Genomic DNA, 17,579 nt, shown 5'->3' on the forward strand with positions numbered 1-17,579 from the left:
GAAAACAGAAAACACAGTGGAGGAAATCATTAAAGAAATAATGAAAGACCAGTTCTCTGAGATCAATAAGAACCACCAGCTTTGAGGCTGAAGCACTTTCCCTCTTATTTTTTAAATGAAAAATGGAATTCAAGCCCAAGAGTCCAGCTTCCTGTACCAATTCCTGCCTCTGCCGTGCAGTGAGAGACCCTCCAGGGAAGGAAGCACCACTGTCCAGGGCAGAAGGGTTAAAGCCATCACCGCGAGTAATGCCAGGCCAATAAATCAAGGAGTCCTGGTGGAAGTTAAAGTATTTATTGATGTGTTTAAACTCTGTACATTCTCCACAGAGCAGATTAAGGAGTTTGTAGGTGAAGTTTATCTGTGCATAGTGGGAAGAGACACGGATGGGGTAAAGGGGAGGAAGAAGAAAAAAAAACAGTCACAGGGAAATAGAAAAAAAATACACCTCAGGTTACCAGAACCTTTAGAATTAAAAAAAAAAAAGGGAAAAGAAGCAGCTGTGAGCGTCAACATCAACTATACAAGCATCACAAAGACTCATGTGAAGGAAACAAAATCTTCAAAGCTTTCCATGGGGTCTACAGATCATTCTGTGTACAGCCTGGAGCATCCACCTTCCAGAGAAAAGCAAACCTCCCGCATCCTCCCCAGGATGCCGGCCACCTCCTCCTGCTGTCTTCTCTCAGTGAACGGTGGGGACGGTGGAGACCAGTGCCTTCGGAGGGGGTGGGAAATGCCCAAAAAGGAAAACAGCACATCTGGACATTACTCGGGAGAGAAGCGAGCGGTCCGAAGCTACGGTGACGCAACGGCGGACAGTGGAAGCACGTCAGGTACAAACTACAGGCTACTTTCTGTGGAAGAACTGGATTCAGAAGGAACGTAGTAGTGGCCCTAATCTGTACACACGAGGCTCGCTGAAAGAAGCTGGAACTCAAATGCTTGCTTTGAGCGCCTCCTTGGTGACAGGACTTGTGTGGAGACACCCAGGTACCCAGTGGTGGGCGCACCAGACTTCCAAGAAACTGGTCCTTCAAAGGAATTTTGAGAGGGGGATCATGATGTATTTTAAGGATCAGTTATGGCTCCTTATTTCAGTTAGTTTCTCAGCAACTATCTGAAAGCTCATTTAAAGCTTTAAATGAGGAATACTGCCTCTTCTTTTTTTTAAAATAAAACCCAGGACAGTGAGCCATAAAGAGCTGATTGACACAATGCGGCCGGAACAAACGGCCTGCATGTAGCACGTACAGTCTATCATTGAAAATCAACATCTTCCGTTTCTACAGAGAGCATGTGTGAGACAATACGATAGAAGTGGGACTCCTGATTAATTTTAAAAAGAAAACTACATCAGTCAAATATCTGTAATAGATAATTTTTCACTTCATTTAAGGTTTATATATCATATATTGTTATATTAACATTTTTTCACCCATTTAAAAAGAATGGAAATTGTGATTCTACAGTAGTACTTTATAGTCTTAATGATCCAGGAGGTCCGAGTGTAAGCTGAAATCCTCTGGAAGTAGCTGTCGGTCAGTCGTAGGTCCAAACCTCTGGACATCTGCTGCCCGCCTCACCCCCCACTCCAGCTGGGTGTCGTGCTTCACCTGCTTAAATCTGCATCTGCTCCAGGTATTTGTAGGTTGGGTTTTCGTAACCATGATTCTGCATTTTGTTCAGGTGACGCTCTTCTGGGGTGAGCATTGGGTCGACCTGCAGGAAGAAAGATGGGGGTTATCACGTGAGCCCAAGAGAACTTCCCAGGGCATCAGCAGACCTGTTCAGGCAACAATGGCAATGTAGTGAATTGAGCTGTACGATCCCCGGGGACCACGGGGTGGACCAAACAAGAGCAGGCGGTGAGGACCCAGGAGGAGGAAAGAGAAAAGAAGAGGGTCAGAGAGGCTAGGCTGCTTGCTGAAAGCTGGAGTCCACACTGGAGGAAACAGTGAGCTGAATCTCCCAGCACCACAGTGACAAGTCTCAGCTCTGCCGCTTCTCTGCGGGGCAGCCTCAGCGAGGGCCAAGGAGAAGGACCAGATGACCTCGGGTCCCCTCCAGCCCTGGAACACCACAACTAGGCCAGTGTGCAGCAGGAGGTGAAGCCGGATAACTAAGACACACGCATGTGCATTCATTTCCCCCCAGCAGATTCTATTCTTTATTGTATTCATTTTCTAGAATCAAGACACTGTGGACATTCCCACCACTCACCAAAAACAAGTGGTAAGTAAGCAGTTCTAATCACAAATGAGCAGAAGATGGAAGAGAAACAGCCTTGTCTGGCTCTTTCCGAACTTCCTGTTGCTTTTCTCCCCATTGAAAAAGAAGAGCGCTATTCCGATCTCATATTTTTAAGAATCAATTCACTACATTGCCATTGTTGCCTGAACTGTCATATACCTGGTTTTCTCCTTATAAAACACGTCAAAAAAAAGCAAACTCATAACAAAGAAAGAAAGAAACAGTATCAGCAGTCCTTCATTCTCAAACATCTATGACGCACCTGAAAAAAAAGGAAACACTAAGGAAACAATCTGAGAAAACAGTGTTCACACTGTGCAGCATAAAATGCTCCTGTGCTTTCCTCGCATTCACGGTCGAAGCCCAAATTAATGTTAAGAGTTGGCAGCAGCTCTTGTGACGGGATCAACTTGACTCAGCAGAGGCTGACTTCCGAGACATGACGTAATAATCCAGGGAGTCGTCTCACTGACGCGCAGCCCCTGACGAGACGCTCGAATTCCGCAAGCCCCCCGACGGCTCACCTCCACGATCCCATGGCTGATGGTGCCGTACTGCCTCTTCCTCAGCATCACCAGGCTGATGACGATGACCGTGGCGATGGCCACCGCAATGACCAGCAGACCGATGAGGGCGCTGCTGCTCAGACTGAAGTCCTCCCGCAGGGGCCCCACGGATTCCTAACGTAACGAAGCAGACGTGCGACAAGGTGTGAGAGACGACAAGCAGCGGGGCAGGCTGTGAGCCTCCGGTCGTGCCTCCAAAAACCCAAGGGGGCACCCGGACCCTGCCGTCCAGGTCGCCGTCCAGGTGGGGGAGTCCCCACCTTTTGCAATCTCCATGGAGATTCGAACTTGAGCTTTCTTATCCGAAAGCACAGGGGAAATGGGGGACGAGGGACCTTTGATAGCTTAAGATAGCGCAAGGTGCTCCCAGGAGGGAGAGAAAACGGCCGAGGCTGGTGTGGGACCTGCCATCAGGTTTTGGAGCAGGACACATACCGGCCCCTCCTCGAGGCCTCCAACTCTCTCGGCGTTGAGAATCATTTCCTTCACGTCCAGGGTCTCGTCAATGACCTGAAACGGAGGCAGGGGGGTGGGGGGAGAATGTCACCAACTGGGAGGGAGGGCAAATTTAGTGTGTTAAGTGTAACTGCTTCTTGTGCCCTCCATTTACCATTTGGTGGAGGGAAGCAGACGCCTGATGGACACCCACTCACCCATCAGCTCTGCGCCATTCACCTAAGTCCGCTCACCAAACCCCTGAACAAAGGAGCAGGTGTGGGCGCAAAACTACTGTACAGCAGTTGGTCTTTTAAGGGTTGGCACCTGCGTTTTCCTTTAGGTAACCCTTGTGGAGATATTTCAGCACAGATTACCAAGCAGCCACGTTTAAATATCCAGTCCAGTTAAAGATAATCCAGAAATGTAAGTGATAAAAATGCTAGATGAATAATTAATAGGTGGTATAAACCTCAGGCAGTGTAAGAACCAAATTCAACTCTGTTCCGTTTTCAAGTTATTAAATCTCTACTCATTTGAAATGGCCTCTCATATTTTATTCATACCTTTAGTTGCAAATATATTTTCCACTGTATAGCAAGAGATGAGCTACTGCTGAAAAATAATTCTTTATTCACACCCAGACTCTGAACAATACAGCGCATCTGTGGGAGCAGTCAGAGCCTGCCCATCTGCTAGCCTATGGAAACGGACACGTGGAGGTCCATCTGGGAAGCATCTAAAACAATGCAACTCACTCTAATTATTCTCAAAGTTAACACGGGCACAGAGCAGGGAGACACGGCTCACCATATTTTCATCCACTTTCTTCTTACTGTTAATCACTTTCTCCTCGGCCCCGATCAGTCCTCCTTCCTGCTCTCCCAGTGCAGATCCTGCGTGGAGAGAGCACACCTGAGTTTCCTGGGATAGGCTGACCTCACGCCAACCTCAAAGAAGCAGCAAACTCCCTCCTGAGGGCCAGGGAGCCCTCACCAGATGCCCCCTCCCCTTTCTCCATATGCTACTTGTTCCCATTTGGGAGGATGCGCTGCGCTCCACAGGGGTGAGTGACGCAGGACCAATGGGTGTCATGGAGGAGGAGAGAGTGTTGTGCTCACTTTGCAAGCCTTCAGCAGAGAATACCTTTTGTACTATAAACAGAAGCTGGATCCAAAGGCATTCCAGCAACAAAAAACTCGTGACCCACCCTGTGATATCACCAAGCACCCACTACCCCTCAACTCACTCCTTTGACACTTCCTCTGAGTGGAAGAACTGTCACACCAGCAGCGAACCTGCGTGCCTGCCTCAAGCACCATCTTTTATGCCACAGGCAATTCTTTCTGCCTGAAATACCCTCCCTGACCTTATATCCTTCCTATTTGTTCTTCAAGCTGCAGCTCTTTTTGGGAGACATTCCCAGGTTATAGTACTTAGAGTCACTGTTTGTAATTATTGATTTTCTTCTGTGTCTCTCACTAGGATGTTACCCTCCCAGGGCTTATCAGACCAGAATGAACAGGAAGGAAGCATTCCCTACATGGGGGGAGTTCTAACACGGAGGTGGATGGTACCTTTCCATAAACAGGGCAAGAATGGCAACAGTCTCTCGTCAAGGTCAGGCATTGCCTGGGCCGGCATCACCTGTGCGCGGCACTCCTGATGACAGCGCTCAAAGGCGCAGCACAAACCCAGGGAGAGGAAAAGTGAGGCGCAATCTTCTCTATTTTTAGCCCCGAAGCATGTGACTTCTAGCTCTCCTACCAGTGTCTCGTTAATAATATTATATACAGTGCTACCTAGACGCCTGTGATTTGAACCTTTTATAAATAGATCAACCTGGCGGCATACTTGGCATTCTACGGTGACCACCCGTAAGTGAGTAAGATGCCGACACGAGTATTTGCAAAGCACTGCTGTCCCAGGCTGCCAGAGGCCCAGCCACAGCAAGGCTCTCCGGCTCACGGCCAGACTCGTGCTGGACCCAGAGCCGCTAGCAACCGCACTGCAGCTGCTGCGCCCCCAGGCCAGCTAACACTTAACTCATTAGAATGCAGCCAGAAACGAGGCAGCCTTTTCTCCAGAGCTTTCATTTTAAAGAAGAGCTTCACAACCTGATTCTAGGGTGAGTTAAACCAGGGCCGGCTTTTGTAGTCTCAAAATGCCAATGAAGCAGCAACACTGCATTTCCGCTATTTGAGGAAGGGACTCTCTCTCGGCAGGATGCTCACGACCAAGCCGAATAAACTCTAACTCTGCACTCTTTCCATCTCTCTCTCTCCTCCACCTCAGAATTTCAAAGGTCATAAGGCAGGATCCTATTTCAAAAATAATGTGGCACTGAGCCAACGAATTTAAAGTCCTCCTACCCGCGCTCAGACTCTCCTAACACTGTTTTTGGTGGTATAACCCTCATGCTGCTTTAACACCGACCAAAAGCACTTTGGTTTTATAGAATGAATAAACAAGGGAATTTAACAGACCAAAAGTTAATGTTTAAACTATTCCAACGAATAACAGTTGAAGCATAAGGACAAGTTAAACTTTTAGAAAATTCAACTTCACCTAAACATATCCAAGATGTGTCGCCCAGAGGAACGTCCACACAGCGATGAAGAGGCGTATCCAAGGAGAATAAAACAAAGCACGTGCACACGAGTGACTTGTGCAGGCAGCTCACAACCCTGTGTTCTGAGAAGCAGCACACACACCACTGCCAAACCCTCAGCCGGGCACGGCACGAGGCAGCCCGGTCAGTCCGAGAACGTGTGCCCTTGTTCACGATGACCCTGGAGGATGGACTGGCCCCCGCTCCCCCGCCCCCGGAAATGCGGCAACTATACCGCAGTCTGTGAAACAGGAACACCACGGGCTCTGAAGACAGAGGAAGCTGAGTTCAGATTCTGGTTCCTCCACTTCCTAAGCTCATGATTGAACCCTGAGGCTGCTCCAACTGCCTTATCTAGCAAAGAGAGCTAATAACCCTACCTCCAGTGTGTTCAGTGGGTTAAACGAGATCAAGTGTGCAAGCCTTCAGCCTGTGCTCACACGCAGCTAACTTCATCTGAAAAGTGGAGACTCGTTACAGCAAGAGTTCACTTGTCTCAACCTGTTTCATCCATCAGCTTCTACTATGTTCTGAGGGACGCTACATCTCGGGGGACATGAGACAGCTGGAAACAGACACTCGGGCATGGACAAAAGGCAGAGGACAACTAAGAAGAAAGGGAAAAGATGTATGTGGGAGCAGCAGAGAAAAAGAGGTAACATAACATGGCTCTCCACCCGACCATAAGCATGTTTTCATTTGTCCTAGGAATTTGCAACCAACCTGTTTAAGCTGGGTATACTTTTAAGGTCTACCCAGCTTAAAAGGATTTATGAAGGCTCTACTTTGGTTACTCTGTATGCCTCTGTACTCTCTGGACATCCAGAAGGGCAGCTCAGGACGGCCACCGGGTAAGCAAACCCACGGACACCGGGTTCTGGGTGCCGGAAGTCAGGCTCCTCTGGTCCTCCCACAGCCATGTCTGAAGGCATGAGGCGGAAAGCATCAGGTGGTGGAATGGAACGGAGCGTGAGACTTCCGGGCAAGTGAAAGGAATGAAGGTCTTAGGGGGTACATCTTTGACAAAACCAACCTGTTTTCATTGGGTGATACACTTCCGGCTGAGTGTCTAGCAGAAAGGAAAGCAACAAAAACAAAACAGCACAAGAGGAGATTAAGAAAAAAATCCCTTCTTTCAAAATTCCTACCTTTGACTTGACTTTCTCTATAACGTGAACAAAAGCATACTCTTCCTTACAAACTGGGCCTGAGCTGCCCCACAAGCAAACGGCGGTAAGAGCTACAGCACATGACTGCAAGGAGGGGAGAGGAGGCAGGCGGTCTTGGGTCTTTTGGGGGAACTTCTGTGAGATTCCCAAATTATTTAGCTTAGCCCCAAGTTATTTTTCTTAGAAAACAACAAAAACACAAGTCAGCACTGGTTGTGGTTTTCTGAGAAGGAGACAAGGTCCCAGTTCACAAATGTCTAAGCGAGACGCGCCCCCATGCCAACAAGCTGAGGAAGTAGGGCCACCCTGCGGCCCCGTGGGTGGGGTCTGAGAGCAGGCTTAGGGAGTGAGCGGGCGCCTCGCGATGTATCTGGCTCCCTCCTCGGATCCTCTTTTACTATCAGAGGGTCAACTGTACTGAGTCGGTACCTCTGAGAGAGCTGGTTTGGAAGGAAGGCACTTGTGTTAGGGTCTGGAGGCCAAGCCGGACGCCCCCTTCCTCGGGCCTCCGTAGCAGCACCACCGGGATCTGCCTAGGACTCAGGACCGCATCAACTCAGGCTCAAATCCTTACTCTCTACCTACAAGCTACGTGACCTGGGCAGACACTTAACCTCTTTAAACCTTGGATCCCCAAATGGGGAACACACCCAGTCCCTACCTCAGAGGGTTACTGTGAGGATAACGGTATAAACGAGAGCGTCCACGCACAGTGCTTAGCCGAGGCTGGCGTACTCTACAGCGGTGGCCGCTACTTTTATCAACACCACCATCAGCCACGACAGCAGCCCACAAATAAACAGAAACTGATTCCACACCCTGACCTCGGGGCCTGGGCTCGGCAGCCTGTCTAGTTCTCGTGCAGACCCACAGCTTTTTTTTAAATTTATTTTTGGCCGCGTTGGGTCTTTGTTGCTGCGCGCGGGATTTCTCTAGTTGCGGCGAGCGGGGGCTACTCTTCTTTGCGGTGCGCGGGCTTCTCATTGCGGTGGCTTCTCTTGTTGCAGAGCAGGGGCTCTAGGTGCGCGGGCTTCAGTAGTTGCAGGGCATGGGCTCAGTAGTTGTGGCTCGCGGGCTCTAGAGCGCAGGCTCAGTAGTTGTGGCGCACGGGCTTAGTTGCTCCGCGGCATGTGGGATCTTCCCGGATCAGGGCTCAAACCTGTGTCCCCTGCACTGGCAGGCAGATTCTTAACCACTGTGCCACCAGGGAAGTCCCCAGACCCACAGCTCTGAGAGATCCCTACAGACGTCGAGAACCGGCAGGGCATGGAAGAACGCACGCCTGCGCAGGAGGAGGCAGAGGGACAGCTTCTCAGCCTGCCTCGCACTCGAGTGGGTCAGCTCACCTCTGCAGCCCCCCGTCACCTACCTCCCGAGACTGTTAGGAAAAGATAATGACAGCCTAGAACACGAAAGTGCTATTTAAGCTGCAAAGGGGCTTCCACGTGGAAGGCCTCACACACTGGAGGCAGCTGATGGGACCAGGACAAACAGTGGGCTTTAGGCAAACTGTCCATAAAATGCGAGAAACATCACAAACCTCCCGACGTTACCGAAGGCTCCCCACTCGGTGCCTGCACGCAGCAGGTGCTCGGTGAATCCCGGCCCCTCCCCTGCTCGACCTGCACCAGGAACACAGTCTCCCCAGCACGAGCCCGTCCCAGATCTGACTTCAATTTTCTAACTGCATTCTTCCCCGCCCCCTGGCCCCCACTGCCAAGCTGGGCTGTTACCGCACACGCACCTTCGTTCTCAGGCAGGGACGGGAAGGGATGGAGGGGGTGGAACGGCAGGACCTCGTCGCTCTCCTCCGAGCTCACCCGCACGTCCACGGGGGTCTCTGAGATGGAGGCGGTGAACTGGTCCATGTCTGCTCGCTGTTCTTGAAGCAGCTCATCTGACAAAGACAGACACGCAGGAGCCAGCTTTTCAGAAGGATCTGGTTTCTAGGCACAGGATAGCCTGCATGGGGCTAATTCGTGTCATTAAGGGTGGGAATGTGAGCTCTGCCTAAAGGGGCGTCTCACCAGCTCGCAACACAGGCCACGCACGACCCCCTCCTCTCTCCTGAGGGTGTGCTCCCTGACCCTGCTGACTGCAGAACCTCGGCGCTGGGAACCCCATGGCTGCATCCTGGGCCCCCCGCTCTCCTCGATCAACTCCCTCTGGGTAAGTGGTTTCCTCCTACGGCACAGTTTTAAATACCATCCATGGATCGTGACTCCCAAACCTGTATCTTGCACCTGCATCCCCGACCTCTGGCTCATCCACCTGGCAGCCTACTGCACACCTCTACTTAATGTCTGAGGACAATTTCTATTTTAACAGGTAAAGAGAATGCAGCACCTGAGCAAAGTGTAGCCTCTCCACCCACTCAGCTGCTCACAGGGGAAAAGCGCAGAGCCAATGCTTTTCTTTCTCTCAACCCCCTGCCCTGTCCAGCCCATCAGCGCATCCTGTTCACCCTTCCTCTGAAACATATCCTCAGGACCACTCATATCTCCATCTCCTCCATTCCCATCTCTGTGCACTCAGCCATCCCCTCTCTCCTGGATTTTTACAACTGCTTCCTGGGTGGTTTCCAATTTTCATCAACTCTCAACATAGCAGTCTAGTAATTGTTTTTTAAAGTTCGCATTTTTAAAAAACATATTCCAGATCTAGTCACCTGCTGGTTTAAAACCCTCGAAGGGCTTTCAATTATCCTAGAATAAAATCCAAACTCCTTGATTTTGCTAAAATCTCTCTATTCAAACGTCAGGCTCTGCAGGGGTCGCTTTCTGTGCTCAGTGTTTCCCCCCTGGGATTGCTGTGTGGAGGGCGCCTCCTTATCATTCGGATCTCAGGTTTCCCCCAAGGGAGCCTGACCACCAGGCACCCTCCCCGTCCCACCCCAGTTTCACCTCTGGCACAGCACCCATCCCCCGTTCCCTCCTCCTAAAATGTGGGCTCCAGGAGGTCTGTCTACTGGTGCACATTTTACTCTGTGCCACACAGTAGACACAACGAACGTTTGTTGGATAAATGAAGAAGAGAAAGACCAGAAGAGGAAGAAGAAGTGAGAACGTGAATAAACAGATGTCTTAAAATACGCCAGCAATTAAGGGGGAAACGGTAACGGGAGACTCGCTCAGTCCCTTGCAAATTCACACCCTAGATTTTTCTTCTGGTAACAGAGCGAAGGTCAATGAAACTCAAGGCTCTGTGGCTCCCAGCCAGGCCTTGACCCTGCCATGTGAGCCCCAGACTTCTGAGCCCATGGCACGCTAATGCCCAGCTTCGTGGCCTCGCTTGTCCTGTTTCTCTCATCTGGCACCGCCATCACTCCTGAGCACAACCTCGCCTGACCTTGATGCGAACAGTCAGCACCCACCAATTTCCTCTTGGATTTCTTGGGCCACGTAAGGTACTTTGTAGAGCAGAGAAAGGCTCTGGTTCCTTCTTTCTTCAATCACGTGGAGATGTGTCATCACCTGCAAGCACAGGATGGGGGGGAGGCCTTGTCACCAGAACAGCCGGGCCAGCCTGACACCCACACTCTTCTGCAAAGACCTATGTTCTCTACAGTCCAGCAAAGCAGCTGGTCAGGGGGGCAGTATGAATCCTCCCCGTGTTTACTGGCCACCGTAGTGCAAGAATGTGTGTATTACCTCTCAGTGATCTCAGGATTTATCCAGAGAGTGCTCCAAGTTAAGGGAAAAGTTTTAAAATTCCCTTAGCCAAGTATTGATTGGTTTTCACAGGAGGCACTCGCTAACTGTACTATAAAAAAAGAACCCAAATTTGTACAATGCCAGACACTCAGTAAGGTCCTTCTGAGTGAAAGAGGAAATGAGTTGGTCAATTTTTACCACTGGTCAGACAAGAAGAGGTAACAAGGGAATGAAATCACTGGTTAAAACGTAGATTTGAGGGGTGAGACCATTCACGGATTTTGCTTAGTGAAGCAGTTGCCTGAAATGATTATCACAGTGAGCATCAGAACTAGTTTATTCCTACTTAACTAAATTAGCTATTCCTTCAAAACTGCACACTGGGGCTTCCCTGGTGGTGCAGTGGTTGAGAGTCCGCCTGCCGATGCAGGGGACGCAGGTTCGTGCCCCGGTCCGGGAAGATCCCACATGCCGCGGAGCGGCTGGGCCTGTGAGCCATGGCCGCTGAGCCTGCGCGTCCAGGGCCTGTGCTCTGCAACGGGAGAGGCCACAGCAGGGAGAGGCCCGCGTACCGCAAAAAAAAACAACAAAAAAAACAAAAAGACTGCACACTGAAGTATAAATAAACCTGATTTTTATGGGGTGATAAGGAAGGCATATCTACCATCTGTCTTACATAGCTCACTGCCTTTTCTGAATGCAGAAGTTCCAAGTTTGTTCATCAAAAAAAAAAGAGAAAAAAGTCATTAAAACGGTCACTGAATTTAACTAAAAAATATTTTTTTGTCACTGAATTTGAGAGGTTTTCAGGGTGGAAATGAAAGGAGATTTGGACTACATCCACCCCAATGACACTGTGAAGCACGTGGCTGTACATCACACAAGCTCCTCAGGAAGGCTAATCCCACTGGGCTACCCCTGCAGCCACTGAGCTCTTCCTAAAGAGGGCGCTCTGAGCCAATGGATTAATTATGTGGGCTTGAAGCCATTAACATGAAGGGTCAAAATGAAAAAAAGTTAAATGGAAAGATGCTTTTATTGTAGATCGATGTCTCTCTGACCTATAAAGGCAAAGATGAAAGCAATTTAATTTTATACTTGCCGTTCTTTCAATCAAGTAAATTGATGGGAAAGCACCAGAGTGAGTGCTTTGGAGAAAAAATACAAGTAGAAACGGAACGGCGAGCTCCCCAGTCTCAGCAGTGGTGACACTGCCAAATGTCAGAGGAATTAAGGAGCCTGGCAGAGGACGGTTCCTACACCCACGAGGACAAGACCACCGGGTGGGATGCTGGGCGCCAGGGTCTTTGGAGGGCCGCCTGGAGCTGCAGTGTGGGGCAGGAGGCAGCAGCACATCACGCACACCTCAAATCGAGTGCACACGTTCTAAGAGGCTCAACATATTTGGGGTTTTCAAGAGTTTACATAACAGGACAGGGAACAGGCCAAAAGCTAGTGTAATCCAGCGGCCGAGCGGCCCCAGAATTAAGGGCTCCGAGCAGACAGTAAACATCACACGGTAAAGATGCTCCGCCTCCCAGGGCACTCAGGTGGTACCCTGATCCTGGCTCACAGGTTAACTGAACACACTGATCAAGGTCTCACCTTTCCTTCTATTCTCACCATACAAAACAGGCTGTTTTTCTATAAAGTATTACATAATAGTCTAGATTTTCTACAAAAAAAAAATTGAAAAAAGATTATATTTTTAAATTTTAACTTTATTAATTTTTTTTTTTGGCCATGCCATGCGGCCTGTGGGATCTCAGTTCCTCGACCGGGATTGAACCTGTGCCTCCTGCACTGGAAGCGTGAAGTCTTAATCACTGGACCGCCAGGGAAGACCTACGTTTAAAAAAAAAAAAAAAAAAAAATCAGGTAGACCTGAAAAATTCTAACCCCTGTCAGGATGTAAGCTTTTCCCACCTGAGCTTCCCGGAAGCTACCCGAGGTCCGCTGGCCTTCCCTCCTTCTCTTCTACTCCATCCAGCTTCAAACAGAGCCTTAGCTCCAGGCCCCCAGCAGAGGCCCCGGGGGCCCCCAGACCCATGCCCTTCCCACTCTTTAGGACACTGAGTTCTTTCATTCCCTGAACACCCAGCTGCTAATGTGGGCTCCGTATGTTTAAGGACAATTCTTCTCCATCTTCACAGTTAACATAATTAATTTCACACAACTGTAAGCTGCTCAAGGGCACACAGGATTCAACTATGTGTGGTGAGATGCTGGAGCAGAACTGGGCAGCAGATGGGGCCGTAGGGGAGCCCCCCGGGGCTTCTGGGAAGTTCCCCTACAATCACACCACAGGAGCAACAGGAGGCAGGAGGGGACAGGTTCCCAGCCTGTGCACGCTGCGTCCCCACAAAGCAGCACAGGGCTGGGCTTAAAATACGGGAGGAAATAGAGTAAGATCAGCTATGGCATCACAAGGCCCTCTAGGAAAACGAACAGGCAGACTGTTTTAAAGGAAGCTAGCGGTCTTGGAGGCAAGTTCATTTCTATGAATACAAGACAGTAAAACTCAAGTTAATACATGGTCAAAACAAAAATCAGAAAAGTAGGTCCAGAAACAAACCTCTACAGATGACTGCAAAGACCAGTAGGATGCAGCAGGGGACAAAACCCAGGGATGTAAAGTGTCTAAACACAAAAACTATACTGTACAAAAGAGACCAATTTTTAAGATGTGCTTGCCTAGAAAGAGATTTCAAATATTAATTCTGGTGGGACCCTCAGCTAGAAATAAACCGATATAAAAATGATCTCTTCAATATAATCATGCATTCCTAAACCTTCAAGAACAGTTTAAGTAGGGCATACTTAATATTAAAAAGTATGGAAAAGATATTTTTTAAATAGTACCTTTGCAAAAACCAACTCTTGTACCTATTGTCTTTGGAAATCCAAAATCATTTCCTGAGGACTAAAAACAATAAGCACGACCATCGGTGCTGCCCGACCACCGGTCAGAGCGGTCTCTCCTCTGTCTGGTGTACCTGGGACTTCATCTGGGCCGCCTTTTCGGGGTCGACAGCCAGCACGTGCTGGTAATGACGGATGGTGTGGAGGCGATCTTTGTTCTCGGCCCGGACGTAGCGCCGCAAGGCTTGGAGAATGCGATGGGGCTACAAGAGAGAACAGTGGTTTTCATGTCCAGAGACTAGGGAACTGAAAACAGGCAGGAAAATGAAGCTTGAAAAACTCACTAAGAAAGTCAGCCTCAGCGAGGCCCAGGAATGAAAGCTGTACCTTTAAGAGCTTTCGGTTACCAAGTAACAAGAAGCTACCCTTCTAAGTAGCAAAAGCTAAGTTCCACAGTTATAGTGGCTCCTCAACAGACAGCATTTTCCAAAACCGCTAGCCCACCGTCTTCCTCCAATCTGTCTGTCCCCTTTCCTGAACTCGGCGCCTGCCACCGTAACTACAAGCACAGGGTGACCTGTGTCACACAGAAGACTTTACTTGCTTAAGGAGGCTACAAATACCCTCCTTTTCGATCCTCTCCGTCCCCCAGAACAAGGCAAGTTAGAGCTAAGGGATAAAGTTTGACACCACTGGCAGATAAGAGCCGCGATATAAATTAACTTATCATCTTATTTGGAATAGAACTGGTTCAAAAGCCTTTGTCCACGGAAGACGTGTTTTTATTCTTTGAAAGTAAGGCTACTATAAAAATGCAATAACTGGGGAACTACCAACCAACACCCTGATGTTCTGTTTTTCCAGCGGAAGCCGTGTCCACACCACAGGCGGCCCACGGGCCCTCAAGCGCGATGTGAGCTCACACCGGTTCTACACACGCTACTTCAGCGATTCTCACCCGTGGAGGGTCGGACTGCAGGGCCGCCAGGTAGTTCTCCAGTGCCACCCGGCGGCGGTCGTTGAGCATGGCCTCCACCCGTGCCAGGTGCGTCTCCACCAGCTGCTGCTTCTCGCTGGCCGCTTCCTTCTCCAGGGCCTTCACCATGGCTTGGAAGTGCTAAACCATAAAGCAGGAACCACATCGAGCCAACACACCTGCGGGCATCTACACTCACGGTGTCAGACCCCGCTCGGTGCCTCTCTGCGCCCAGCGGAGTCGTGTGGAGCGGGGTGAGGTCATAAAACACCTCCTCTGACTTCCGTCTGGACACTTACAGGTGACCCTTGAACATCACAGGGGTTAAGGGCACCGATCCTCCCCGCGGTCCAAGATCCCAGTGTAACTTACAGTTGGGCCTCTGTACACGCGGTTCCGCACCCACGGATTCAGCCAACCGCCCATGTGCGGTGCTGTGGCCTTTACCGTTGAGAACAATCTGCGTGTAGGGGGACCCACGCGATTCAAACCCCTGTGGTTCAAGGGCCGACTGTACTTCCCCATCTAATGCCAGCATGTATGTCTGGGCATGGGACGGGACCCTCAGCACCTCCCTAACTGAAATCCCTAGCACGCAAGCCCAGGCCTGGCCTCTCCGTGTGCACCGCGAGGAAAGGAAGGCCGTCCTTCCCACACTGCAGCAAGGCGCCCCCAGACCACAGTCCTGTCCTGTGGCAGGTGAGGCCGAGCCATTCACACCAAGTCCTGAAGGGCGAGCTCCCTGCAGGCTGCCTGGCCAGGTCTGCAGGCAGGTTGAAGGCTGCCGAGCTAAAGCTCCCTGCATGGGGTGCACTGGCTGTGTGGAAATTAACATTCGCGGATTTTCTAGGTTACTGATAAAAAAGCAAAGGTGAGCCGATAAAATAGCAACATCATGAGAAGAGAGGTTTCAGCTAAACATAAACACAAGCTGACTTAAGATGTAACTAGTTCTATGAATCCCAAATCAATCCTGTAAATTCCTGTCTACAACCTCCTCTAGTCAAAGGGAGGCAGCTGCTGTGAGTCTGATTACATTCTTAAATCCAAAGTTAAGATAAACTGATAGAGAGATTTATTTTCTGCCTTTTGACTTTTCAATAAGTCTGCAAAAAAAAAAGCATTCGGTACTGTAGTACTGCCGGAAAACAAGGCACAGCCTACGAAGGAAGATGCCCGAGGACTTTTGCCGGGAAAGCAGAGTAAACACAGCCGAGCTAAGGTCACTTCCAGGCATGAGTGAGGTGTGCTCTGCTCCGAGCTTCGGTTTCCCTCCACCGTAGGTGAGCAATTCTAGAGAACGCCAGTTGGTAGGTGGAAAACAAAGCAGGCCAGTGAAAATTTCCTCGTAACATAAGCGCTCAACCAAAAGGGGGTGTCAAACTCTAACTTGTGGGGACTCCGGCTCCGACCACACTCCAAAGGGTCAGCCTGGGAGCCCCTCTCTGGAGGACACGTCTCACCTGAATGAGAGTCTGCCTCTCTGCTTTGGGGAGGTTCTTGGCTTGAAGTTCAGCCTCTTCCCATTCCTTCTTCACCTGGAGCAAAGGTCAAAGCCACTATAACCAGAATAATCTCTGAAACAATTCCCCCATTTTCTAAAAATACTGCCAAGCCCTGAATGTAATGTGGAAAAGTGCACAAGGAAATCACATCCCACAAACTCGTGAGCTCAGGGTTTGTCCCAGAACTGCTGCCTCAGAAGATGCAGGGTGTCAGCTCTCGTACTGACTTCTCAGAACTGATGTGGTTAAAACAGAGTAACAAGCATTTCCCAGCATACAAGCCCACCACAGGGGATGTGTGGGATTTTAGGTGGTTCCCAGACCTAGCAAAAAATTCCCTTTTCAATTTTTTTTTCAACCTTTCCAAGTAAGTCTAGGAGAAAGTTGCACTCTGGTGCTCTGTTGCTCTGGCACTTATAACTCCTTGAAGGAAAAGAAAGCATCCCTGAAACTATGCAGGCCACAGTATCTAGCTGGAATGTTTTAACAGTTTGCTTTGATCCAATATCTTTTTCTAGTTACCTTGTTCTAATGGTAAATGACACTAGCTTTCTACTTACAGTATTGATATAAAGTTTCCTTCTTCAAAATAAAAAAATTTAAAAAGCTAGTTCATGGCAAAGAAAAAGCAGCAGAACATGTTTACAGGAAGCGCTCCCCGGCAGAGTCTGGAACAGATAAGCACGCAGAGGATAATTCCATTATCATGGACAGAGGGAGGGGACTAGCTCCGCCCCGAAGGCAGGCCTGCCTACACTCTCACACCTCACCTGTCCTAACTCGGTTATTAGCGCAACAACCTGGGGAGGTGGCATCCCTCTGCTTCAGCCGCGAACCCCAAGTCAGCTGATGCCTCACAGCCCGAGGTTTACCCTGTCCATCCGGTTTCGGTGCCGGATTTCCAGCTGCTCCTTGGCCTTCTGGAAGCGCGCGTGCTCGTTGTCATCTGCTGAGGTCTCGAAATACACGTCGACATCATTGGTCGGCAGTGGAGTTGGGGGAACTGAAACAAAGGGACCAGAGGGTTCTCTCCAGGGGCCAGCCCCACGCTGAAGTCGCACGATGCTCAGGGAGCAAAGCCTGGCTGGGCCTGCAGATGGGACCGGCGTGTCCAGCCAGCACCGCGCTCAAGGGCAGGGTGCGCCCGTCTGCTGGGACTCCACTCCACCTTCCTTACCCAGTATCCAGCCACCAGGCCTGTCCGCACTCCCCCCGTGCTGCAGGACCAGTGAGGCATCTATTTAAGACTTCAGGGGCAGAAAAGGAAACCACTGCTATACCTTCCCGCAGTTCTCGAAACCTTAAAACCTACACAAGAACTACCCTATTGAGAGCATCTGACCAGAGACAGGGCTGAAGTCAGACGTGCAAAGGCACTGCAGGGCTCAGGTCTCCTCTTTTTCTCTGGCTATTTTTAGGTCACAACTCACTTGGGGCAACTGATTCAACTGAATGTTCTTTGCACACAGACTGGGCAGAGAAAGTCCAAATGCTCCAGCTCCAGCTGCTTCGTTTTCAGTTCCACTGGAGGTCTTTCAGCCCCAGCCCC

The 17,579-nt window shown here is 49.9% G+C and overlaps 1 protein-coding gene across 6 annotated transcripts in view; it reads right to left on the reverse strand.

Annotated features, from left to right (window-relative positions):
* Window positions 1-278: 278 nt before the first annotated feature.
* APLP2 (amyloid beta precursor like protein 2) overlaps window positions 279-17,579 on the reverse strand; it is a 72,491-nt gene continuing 55,190 nt past the window's right edge. For 2 of the 6 annotated variants that reach the window (XM_019942058.3, XM_019942054.3), the window contains 11 exons: window positions 16,903-17,033; window positions 15,989-16,063; window positions 14,508-14,666; window positions 13,684-13,812; window positions 10,408-10,507; window positions 8,779-8,931; window positions 6,899-6,934; window positions 4,065-4,150; window positions 3,255-3,329; window positions 2,778-2,933; window positions 279-1,722 (listed from right to left, as the gene is read on the reverse strand). In XM_019942058.3, coding sequence (XP_019797617.1) covers window positions 1,621-1,722; window positions 2,778-2,933; window positions 3,255-3,329; window positions 4,065-4,150; window positions 6,899-6,934; window positions 8,779-8,931; window positions 10,408-10,507; window positions 13,684-13,812; window positions 14,508-14,666; window positions 15,989-16,063; window positions 16,903-17,033 — 1,202 coding nt within the window. In that variant the 3' untranslated portion in view covers window positions 279-1,620. The remainder of the gene's footprint in view (window positions 1,723-2,777; window positions 2,934-3,254; window positions 3,330-4,064; window positions 4,151-6,898; window positions 6,935-8,778; window positions 8,932-10,407; window positions 10,508-13,683; window positions 13,813-14,507; window positions 14,667-15,988; window positions 16,064-16,902; window positions 17,034-17,579) is intronic. The other 4 variants (XM_019942059.3, XM_019942056.3, XM_019942055.3 and 1 more) reach the window with 3 other exon arrangements.

The sequence above is a fragment of the Tursiops truncatus genome, chromosome 8 (assembly GCF_011762595.2).
Source record: "Tursiops truncatus isolate mTurTru1 chromosome 8, mTurTru1.mat.Y, whole genome shotgun sequence".
NCBI lineage: Eukaryota > Metazoa > Chordata > Mammalia > Artiodactyla > Delphinidae > Tursiops > Tursiops truncatus.